This window comes from Polyergus mexicanus, unplaced genomic scaffold (genome assembly GCF_030449975.1).
Source record: "Polyergus mexicanus isolate NDT 795.1 unplaced genomic scaffold, iyPolMexi1.0 SCAF_6, whole genome shotgun sequence".
Lineage (NCBI taxonomy): Eukaryota > Metazoa > Arthropoda > Insecta > Hymenoptera > Formicidae > Polyergus > Polyergus mexicanus.
The window spans coordinates 6,679,096-6,690,167 of record NW_027223326.1 but is presented as its reverse complement, the minus strand read 5'-3'; the positions used below and the strand labels follow the sequence as shown (position 1 = coordinate 6,690,167).

The following is an 11,072-nucleotide window of genomic DNA, read 5'->3' as shown; positions in this document are numbered from 1 at the left end:
GTCTTTTTATATGTTAAAATTTTGATTATTTTTATTAATAAGGACCCGAAGTGGGCCGAAACGTTTGGTTTAGTTAATTTATATTATTAAGTTCTGGTGATTCCACGATTCCTTTCTTTCGCGACATTACGGCAACGATAGTCAATTGATGATAAAAATGAGCCGTTCAGTAAATAGAACATCTTGCGCCATACATTTCTTTAAATATTTAGTCACTTCCCAGACAGCACAAGGATGTCCTTAGGGCGTCCAAAGGGCATCCAGGACATACATGTAGGATATCCTCAAGATATCCCATTGTAATCCTCAGATCTCCTCTGGATGTCCTGAGGAAGAGTAAATGATAGCCGTATATTAACCTCTGGAGAATCCAGAGAGATCCTGTGGAACATCCTAAGGATTTTTATAGGATATGTTAGGGATATTTTTCGTATGTTTCAAGGAGCAAATTTAAAAATTTCAATATAAATTAAAATTATGTTTTGTTATTTACTGCCAATATTAAAAATCTAATATTAAAAATAGTTCATCGTTCTTTAATATTTGAGGCTTTCGTGCTGTACATGAATATTTTAGGTTTGGCTCCCAGGTTTGAGTTGTGTAATATTTTCTAAACAATCCAATATCTGAATTTCCTATGTTGGGATTGCATCAGAAATTGAACTGATAGAAAATAATTACATTTGTAATTTCCTGTCAGTTGCTCTTTGTAAGCTTTATATAATTCTCATGACCAAATCTCAAATACGAATTCGCGTGTCGCATAGCGGTAAACAAATGAACTAGCGGTTGAATACTATTGTTTGTAAAGTTTTTGGAATGTTGCGAACAGTAACATTTCTCATAAAATATTAAATAAATAATAATTTTGGATATATGAAAATGTGCGCATCAAATTCAATTATTAATATTAAACGAAATTAATGTTAACAATTAATTGCACATGTATATGTCCTCTGGAAATCCAAAAGATATCCAATATAATAGACAGGGCAGATATATCCTACAGACATCCAGTGGACATTTATAGGACATTAATACTTATTATAATACTTAAGATTTCTAAATTATATTAAATAGCCGACACAACTAAAAATAATTGCGTATGCATATTAAATTTTTATAAATATATTTATAATAATATCTTAAAACATCCTACAAATGTCCTGAACCGTCCTGGACATTATTATTCATATATTCAGGATGATCCTGAGGATGTTTTGTGCTGTCTGGGTTGTCAATATCTATATCAAATATTGTTGTTTAATTTACGTAATTACTGTGTAAGCTGTATTTTAAGGGACGAGAAAAAAAATGCCTATAATTTTAAGATCGTGTAACATGTTTTAGTGAAAGCATGCTTCTAACAATAAGTAGAGAAATAGGACAATGCTATAATAATAATTATAATTAAAATTAATTATGAATATAAGGCACATTTAATAAGTGCAAAGTATTTTCTAATAAAAGTTTGCTAAAAAACATGTACCCGCCTTTTTTTCTTCCATTATATCCCGAAAGCTGTTATTATAATGTCGTATCGAAACGAGTCATTGCCTCCTTTGTCTGTTTCAGGAAGACGACGATTATTAAACTTTTTCTCGTGGGAAAAATGTATATATGTATCGTATATTTATTATTATAACAATATTAATAATATAATAATACGTATATATTTAATATTATAATAATTTATTATTATAAACAGTTTTTTTATTTATATTCTGTCCGTTTATAAAAAAGTGAGATTGCACGAGTGCTGCCGAATTTTCTTTATATTTTCCAAATGATTCTGAAACAAGTTATTCTCTAAAGTAATTGCAAATGAGATATTTTTCTCAAGAAAAATTATTCCTTGTTCCCTTGTCTCGTTGGAAGCTTTAAAGTGTCGAGAAAATTCAGAGAAATTCGGTTTAATTTCGGATCATAGGATCAGTGAACTTACCAAAAGGCGTAGTTGTAGACAACGGGAGAGAAAGAGAGATATAGAGAGAGTTGTTGCTCCGCTATTATATACCCAGTGGACACAGAAAGAGTGGGAAAATTTGTATGTGTGTTGGCATGTCAAGTATACCATACATATCGCCACGTGTCACAGATACGTATACGTATAGCATTGTAAATAAGTATTATTATTTTCGAGCCACATAAACCTTCGACGCAAATGCGATTCAAATAATTTCAACAATGAAGTCTCATCATCTTCGTTATTTAAGATCATTAGAAATATAGATATGATTTAAAGTATAAAAAAATTTTGTTATCTGCGTCTCAGAAATAATTATTTTCATTAAAATAAAAATATAAAAATTTTAAAACGTAAAAAATAAAATGTTATTTGCTCAGTTATTTGTTTCAATAAGCAAATTCTTCAAATGATGCACCAATGATGCTCAGTGTCTTGAAAACATCAATTTTAATTTTATTGATAGATGACGTAATGTAATGATATACATATATTGTATGTAACATATAATTTGCTCGCGGAATAAAACGTATACGATATTTTTCTGCACGTACATAGTAAGCACATTCTTAGAAAATCACAAGTCATCCCATCTCTTACGCATATTTTCAAATCATTTCGCAATTTCGTCAAATCGCGACTCTCGATTGTCACGAGTGTCGAGACAAATCGCAAATCATTTTCAAAACAAACGCACGCGAGAGCCGGGCCCGCGTGTATGGGACGAACACGATGACGTTTGTCGGAAAATCGACAGGTGAGAAAGAAAGATCACTTTCCCGCGTCAAAAGACAAAAATTGCGTAGCAGACGGAGAGCAACCACGCAAACACGTGCGCAAACTCCCGCGCGGTCTCTTTGTGTTATTTTCGGGCGGCGAATCGCGCCGTTTCGTCGGAAGCTTTAAATAGGACCGGATTGCTCGACGAGGAAGGCAGTTTTCGTGACATCGTTCTTCTACATGCTGGAGCACCGCACCATCTTCAACGTGAGTAAACAATAAGCGGGGATATGTCAAGTTCGCACACACACACACACACATCGTCGTCGTCATCGGTCTTTCGTCGATCGTACACGATCCGAGAATCAAGACATTATTATATAGTGACGGATACTCGTCCGAAGGATATTCTCTTGGGATAAATCTTGACTGATGCAAAATCGAAAGATAAAGTATTGAGAAATTATTTTCGATTATAATTTCTTGACTATATCGTACTATAATTGCGGTCTGAATTCTTTAAACAGATATATATTATCAATAATATTTTATCAATAATTATTTAAAATAACTGAATATTATTAATAATGATATAAGTGTTTTATATTAATGTGTAAATTCGTATATAATAGTTTATCTGCAATTTTATAATACAAATCTCGATCACACATCTCGCGACGTATGTGTCATAACCATAGTATCTACGAACGTACTCTATTTTAATTTTGACATCCACAAAATTATAATATCGAATCGAATTGCGCGATGCTATCAAGATCTTGCATCAATCTAGAGACTAAATATTTACAATAGTTGGATACACGCGGCGAAAATTGGCAATGAATATCGACTCTTTTGCGCCGTTACACCGGTCACGTTGATCCGATCGATCTTAATCTTGCGAGCAATCTAAAGAGTATGTATGCCAAGTGGATACATGAGGGATTTTTAATTACTTTTGCCATTACATAATAATTCAGAAATTATAGTGAAAAGCACAGGGAAAGAGAGAATTTTCTCGATCGAGTTTATCTTCAAGCTTTAATTTCATTGAGAGAAATATTGAAAAATTTGACAAGTATTTGATTTGTATAAAGTTGCGAAAAATTAAATCACGCCCTTTTTTTTTTTTTTTTTTTTTTTAAGAACTCGAAAGATTTTAAGACCGTATTCAAAATTTTAATGGATCTTCTCGAGTTCTAAAAAATGTTTCAAAGCATCGTTACGTTTATTTATTTTTTTTCCTTTCTTTAATTTACGTAATAAAGAAGCGATGTGAGAAACGAGGTTTAGAGATGAGGGCTTATTGCGTGCTGTTCATCCAAGGGGGAAAAAAAAGAGAAAAAAAAGATCTCTCGTTGCTTTCGCGAAGACGCAGACTGCGTGATTCTTCGACGCGATCGACGACTTCCGGCATCATCGCCAAAATTGCGCCGTCTTCTTGGCAGAGTTTCTGGTGCTCGTGACGCGCGTCAGTGAAGTTCCCGATGCCGAGAGCAGCGTGATTGCATTAACTCACCCACCCATCGTCAGCCAAATCGTAAACGACGCGTTGCGGGATCATCGCGTTGGAGGAGAAAATCTTTTAACGATAATACATTAATTATCAATCATGTCCGGAATCGGGAATCTGAATCTTTGTATTTTGATTTGATATTTTTATATTGACTTTTATATTTTTACGCGCGCGCTTTTGTTTCGATCTACATTTATATATTTATTCTTCGCTTATATATAAATTCTTTAAAATTTTTTTAAATGTTTAAATTCTTTAAAATTCTTTTCATTTTTATGTATAAATTCATTTTAATTAAATTCTTGTATAATTATAATTACAATTATAATTAAAAGCCATGCAGGGGATTATAATAGAAAAGATCGTGAAATTCTTTAGACAAAAATATAACACGTATTATATTCTTATTAACAACATAATTTATTACATCTCTCTTTTTAATTAGTCATTAGAGCAATTATGTAAAAATTATGTAAATATTTATTAAAAGTTATAATTTTTCTAATATTCTAATACTGTAAGAGAGAGAGAGAGAGAGAGAAAGAGAGAGAGAGAGAGAGAGAGAGAGAGAGAGAGAGAGAGAGAGAGAGAGAGAGAGAGAGAGAGAGAGAGAGAGAGAGAGAGAGAGAGAGAGAGAGAGAGAGAGAGAGAGAGAGAGAGAGAGAGAGAGAGAGAGAGAGAGAGAGAGAGAGAGAGATACTATAATCTATCAGTTCTTATTAATCTCCCTATCTTCTTACATTACAGATTTATCGGATTTCCGTGCTCGTCGTATAAGGCAAATCAGACTCGATATAGTGCGTATTAATGTGTAATGAAAACACATTATAGTAATGCATGTCGCATAGTCCTTTCGTCTTTGCGAAAGATTTTTCTCAAATTCGATATTAATTAATCTAGATTCAAAATAATGGAAAAAAAAAATTAAAAGATAAAATATTTAAAAATAAAATAATTACAAAACAATTAATAATTAAAGGATAATTTATCAAAAGAAATGGCCTGCGAACGCCAAATTTATTTATTAAAATTATTGAGTAAATTAATTCAAACTGTGTATAATTTTATTTAATATTATTCATTTGTGAAAAAAAAAGACAACGTTTTTATTCGTATAAAATTTCTTTGCTAATTGGCACGCTTTCCTGGGAAGCTGCTCAGTTCCCCTCTTTTGTAGAGGGACCCATCCCATTTGTCATTGCTATAAACGGAGATGAAATAATGAAAATCGGTGAACACAGTCTCGTTGACAGGTTACGTATTACGAAAATCATCGTCATATATATCGTCCGGCTATAAATCTTCAGCGATTTCTGCCAATACGCGATAGACGATAGACGATCACATATTATGTAATCCTTCCTTTTTCTCTTTTTACCTTCTCTATCTCTTTTACATATACCATATATCTCTGTACGTTACGCCATGTATAGATGCCGACCGAATGCATCGCCAACCCGTTACAACGGGAGCTGGCCGACTCGATAATACGTCTGCAGCCGCTCGACGAGATTCGCATCCTCCTCGCCTGCGGTGCCAAGCCGAACGAGCCGGTCACCCAGGGTCTCAGGCCTCTACACTACGCCGTCTGGCAACGCTACACCGAGGCCGCCCAGCTGCTCCTGGTGCGCGGCGCCGACATCGACGCCACCGACGAGTGCGGTTACTCTGCCCTGCATCTCGCCGCCGAGCACGGCTACCTGGACCTGGTTAAGCTGCTGCTCAAGTATGGTGCCAAGGTGGACCACCGGCAAGACACCGGGGAACTCTTCCCCAGGTAGATACGCGGGCGTTTCAGCCTTGCCAATGTGTATTCAATACTCTTGGAGGGGAAAAAAAAAATGTTTGTTTGTTTAAAAGAATTATTTATTTAAATACTTGCAAAGGAACTAGTTATCTCAATCAAAGCAGCAAATATATTTAAATAAGTAAAATGTATATAAAATAAAAGCAAAGAGTATGTTTTTATTTGCAGATAAAAAAAAGATCGTTTTTTATCTTTATTATCTTTATCGCTAAATTACTTTCTTTACAGAAATACTTTTTTAATTTTTCTCTGCTTGTTTCAAAAATACAGATTTTCTTTACTTCAATATAAATAATTTTTCATTTCCAAATAAAAATTTTTTTATATTAAAATCTTAAATATTTCATCCTAAAAATTATAATCCTTTTATTATATGTAAATAATAATTTATTTGATATAACAGAACATTTTTTTTTTTTTAAACAAAGTATATATTTACTAAAGCAAAAAAAAAAAAAAATCAACAAGCTTAACAAAATGTCCCTAACAACACGTATGTTCAAGAGACACGTCCAGAGAACATCCCTGCATGTGAAACATCCTCTGGATGTCCTCTCGGACATTCTCTGGACGTCTTTTGACCATGTGTGTTGTCAGGAGTATTTATTTGATTGAAAAAAAATTATTTTTAATATGGAAAAGATCTAAGAAAGTTAATCGAGAGAGACTTAACAGAGTAAGAAAGTTAATTAATAATATTTAAAATATTTTTCATTCGCTCGTCATTAATCGCGACGCGTTCGCTGTTTTTTTTTTTTTTTTTTTTTTTTTCTTATATAGAACTATGTTGTGCGACGAACCACTACGTCTGGCCCTGCGAAACCGCCACGTCGAGGTCGCGAGGATTCTTCTCGAGGCCGGCGCTAATCCGAACAAGAGATATTTCTTCGGCTCCGAGATTAATCTAGTGTCACCGCTGGATCTTGAATGCATGGAATTGCTATTGGCCTTCGGCGCTCATCCGAACACTCGTGATCGCGCCGGGTTGACGCCTCTCATGAAGGCTGCCAGGCTGCCCCAGGTAGTAATATTGTAATGTAGAATACAATAGAGTACAATATTTTATTCGAAATTTTCCAATTCGAACTTTTACGAGATAAGTCAACGTCCTACAAATGTCGCAGGGTATAGCTTCGGTGCTTCTACTACTCAGCTACGGGGCGGACGTGAACGCGATGGCGGACGCCAGACACGATTATCGTACGGTATTGCATTACGCGATCCTCGGCGGCGATCCGGCTGTGATCAATCTGCTGCTGAAGCAGGGCGCCCGGCTAGATCTCGGACCGGACTATCAGAAGCCGACGGCCCTGGATCTGGCCATACTCAAAGGAGACCCGTCAATCGTCGAGATGCTGCTCCAAGCAGGCGAGTTGCGATATCGTACGCGATTGTCATCCCGCGAGATATCACACTCTGCTGGCATACGGCCGGATCGCTTGGCATCCGAAGGACATCGCGTGCCGAATATCCGCGCGACGATGTCTCAATCGCTATAATAAATTTAATCTAAAATTTTTTATATTTTTTAAAATTACGAATAATTTATTAATACTAATATTAATTTTTTAATATTACTAATATTTTTTTTAATAATACTAATATTAATTTATTAATATTAATATTAATATCAATATTAATATATTATCACATATATTATTATTAATATTTATACTGATATATTGTTATTATATATTAATTATTTATATATTTATATTTATTATTTTTTTAATACAAATAATTTATTAATATTAATATATTGATATTAATATTATATACATATATATATAAATATATTATATTAATATTAATATTAATACTAATATATTATATTAATATTATATAAAATGAATTATTAATATATTTATATTTATTATTTTTTTAAATACAATAATTTATAATTATTAATAATAATTATTAATACTAATGCATTAATTTCAATATTAAGATCGGCGCTTTATTAGTATTAATAAATATTAATACATAATTAATATTAATACATAATATTAATATATCAATATTAATATTAATACTAACATATTAATATTAATATTAATATATTAATATTATGTATTAATATTAATATTAATACTAATATATTAATATTAATATTAATATACTAATATATTAATATACTAATATACTAATATTAATATACTAATATATTAATATACTAATATATTAATATTATATATTAATATTATGTGTATTAATATTAATTAAAATACAAATAATTTATATTAATATAATTTATATTAATATAAATTTTTTTATATAAGATTGAATGTATATAATTTAATCTGAAAAATTGCATGCAGGCGCGAACGTGAACGCTACATCACCGATCATCGGCTCGCCGCTGCACGTGGCGTGCGCTGACAACATCCCGAATCGGCTAGAGATCCTGTGCATGTTGCTGGAACGCGGAGCCGATCCGAACCTGGTGATCCGAAGCGATGACGGCCCGGCGCTGCGTCCGGTACTCGCCGAATACGTCGCCTCGAACGAGAATCCTTCGGTGGAGGTGGTGGCGTTGCTGCTTAAGTATGGCGCCCGAGTGGTGATCAAGACGCAGTTTCGCGACCCGCACGGTATTCTCAATTCGCTGCAAAATACGGCCGACAAACCGCGGCTGTTGCGCGCGCTCCTGGATGCGGCGGAAAGCTTCGATCCCTGCATGATACGACGGTCCAGCAGTCTGACGGACGCCCAGAAGGCCCTGGTGATGGAGGCGGCCAGGACTCCGTTACCGTTGACCCATCAGGCGAGACTGATAGTCCGCAGGCTCTGCGGCACTAGGCTACCCAAAATCGTCAGGAAGCTGCAATTGCCGCAATCGTTGCACCGTTATCTCCTTTATGATTTTTATTAGCGGGAGGATCGATCGGGAAAAGAGGAGAGATTTTTTGGTTGAAGGAGAATCTCCTTGGATTTCCGGGAAATTTCAAAGATCCGGTACTATTATATTCCATACCTGGGCTAGTGCTCGGCTACAACTGAAGCTTTCAAATGCAAAATAATACGGATCCATATACAAGGTGTGCGATAAGTAAGTGATCAATTGAAAGATGGAGGTAGATTGGGTAAAAAAGAAAAGTCCTGTACTATTTTTTTTCTATAACGCTTATTAAAGGAGTTATTATTGAGTAAATGATCTGGCCGATCAGCGCCGATCTTTCGGTTAATCACTTACTTGTCGGACAGCCTGTATAGGGACATTTCAATATATTATATTATTTAAATTAATTGTTTATAACAAAAAAAGATTTTTAACCGTTTGACAAAATTTTTATTAATCTGAATAATTATATAATCGCTCGTAATGCATACATTATTAATACACATGAAAAAATTGTGGAGCAATCAAATTTGTGTACAAATTATCTAAAAATCTTTCTTAATTAATGGACTATGTAAATTGTTTTTTTTTTTTTTTGCATCTCGAAGCTTCCTCAAAGTTGTATTAAAATCGTAGATTTGACACAAAGAAGGCTGCATATATCAAGTATTGCCAGAGAATCAATTGCTTGGTACTATATGTATTGGAATTGATGGCATTGTTAAATGGGGTTGTTAAATGCTTTTAGGGATCGAAATTAAAGATGTAAGATTACGCTATCTCATGTGTCTAATGTCTATGTCAGTTAGTTGAGTACAATAATGAGGCTATTGAGGTATCATTCTCCTATTTCTACCTGTTAGTATTCTATTGTACTTTTGCACGGCATATATAAAGGCGAGCAACGTGATATAATCTAGTTAATAACACCAGAAATGTGTGTATATATATATATATTTTTTTTTTGTACTATATATCTATTTCTCGTCAAATGTACGTTTTATATGCATGTATTTTCTCTATACTTTTTTTCTAACGCGTGAAAAAAGATTCGTTCGTGATAGAAGTGATACAAGATGCGCTCTCTCGTTGCTCAAACGCGCAAATAAATAATTATCACGACAGCCAGTTTATCCGAAACTTTATATACGCGTTTATCGAATTATACATTTAATTTGGAAATATATATTTGAAGATCTTTATTTTTTTTTCAAACTTATAGAGCGAAATTATTCGACAATGCCATGTCTGTCGTCGATCGAGCGACAAACATTTACAGGGGATTCTTTTTCCGAGATAACCGAACACAAGATGATGAACTTTTGTACCTTTGTTATATATAATTATATATATATTTATATATACGCTCAATATATATTATATATATGTACAAAAAATAAAGGAAGAGTTCGAATTAGAATGCAACTTGCATGATTAGCGCGTGCTTGATTAAATAAGGACCATATATATCTAATATATATGAAGGAATGTGTGTATGTGCGTGTGCGATTACGATGTATAGGATGTTGGCCATTGGTGGGAGCAACAAAATGTGATCCATACGCTAATCGCTATCCTCGAAATAACAGCCTCAATACTGACGTGACTTACGTCAAACTTTTGGCAATCACCTTCTTCGTATGAGGAAACTCATATTAGTTTCTATATACCTTGTATACCTTGTATACCTTCTATATACCTTGTATTCGCTGTGCGCGAGTATGTGTGTCAATAACTCTGTAACTTTTATTATTTGATGTAGAAAATAAGAGAAAGGGATGCACAAAGAGTTGTACTTGGTACCCTAACATACGACATCCAGAAGACATCTAGAGGATGTAAAGCATCCGGAGGATATTCTCCAGACATATGTATTATTAAGGGGGCGAGCGGGAATATATAGACTGCAAAAAAATTTTTTTTTTTTAATTCAGACGCATTTTCGTCTGAATTTTCAGATCTGGGAGTCGCAAATAAATTTTATACAATCTGTCTTAATCATCAGACTCGTTTTTCTGAAAGTTCCGAAAAGTGTGTCTGAAAATTCAGACAGCATTACAAGTAGCAAGCTGACGTCAAATTAAAATGTCATTTGACGTCACACTTTACTCGGAACTCTGTCTGAAAATTCAGACAGTACGTCTACAAAAAAGCTACAGATACTTTATGTCTGAAGTTTCAGTCAATTTTTTTTTACAGTGTTTTGTTACATATACCTTCAAAA

The 11,072-nt window shown here is 33.8% G+C and overlaps 1 protein-coding gene across 2 annotated transcripts; it reads left to right on the top strand.

Annotated features, from left to right (window-relative positions):
* Positions 1 to 2,646: 2,646 nt before the first annotated feature.
* On the top strand, positions 2,647 to 10,635 carry LOC138934014 (ankyrin repeat and protein kinase domain-containing protein 1). 2 transcript variants are annotated; one of them, XM_070297374.1, is made up of 5 exons: positions 2,647 to 2,953; positions 5,636 to 5,979; positions 6,790 to 7,030; positions 7,134 to 7,377; positions 8,328 to 10,635. In XM_070297374.1, exons 1-5 carry the CDS (start codon positions 2,927 to 2,929, stop codon positions 8,879 to 8,881), a joined length of 1,410 nt encoding a protein of 469 aa, XP_070153475.1. In that variant the 5' UTR covers positions 2,647 to 2,926; the 3' UTR covers positions 8,882 to 10,635. The 2 variants fall into 2 exon arrangements, with proteins under 2 accessions (XP_070153475.1, XP_070153477.1); XM_070297376.1 differs by lacking the exon at positions 2,647 to 2,953 and adding an exon at positions 2,962 to 3,138.
* Positions 10,636 to 11,072: the final 437 nt, after the last annotated feature.

Bases quoted from the DNA above. Each gene is read 5' to 3' on its own strand.
- LOC138934014 (XM_070297374.1), top strand. From the start codon at position 2,927: ATGCTGGAGCACCGCACCATCTTCAAC. The intron at 2,954-5,635 runs GTGAGTAAACAA...CGCCATGTATAG, and splicing joins AGCACCGCACCATCTTCAAC to ATGCCGACCGAATGCATCGC. The intron at 7,378-8,327 runs GCGAGTTGCGAT...AATTGCATGCAG, and splicing joins CGAGATGCTGCTCCAAGCAG to GCGCGAACGTGAACGCTACA.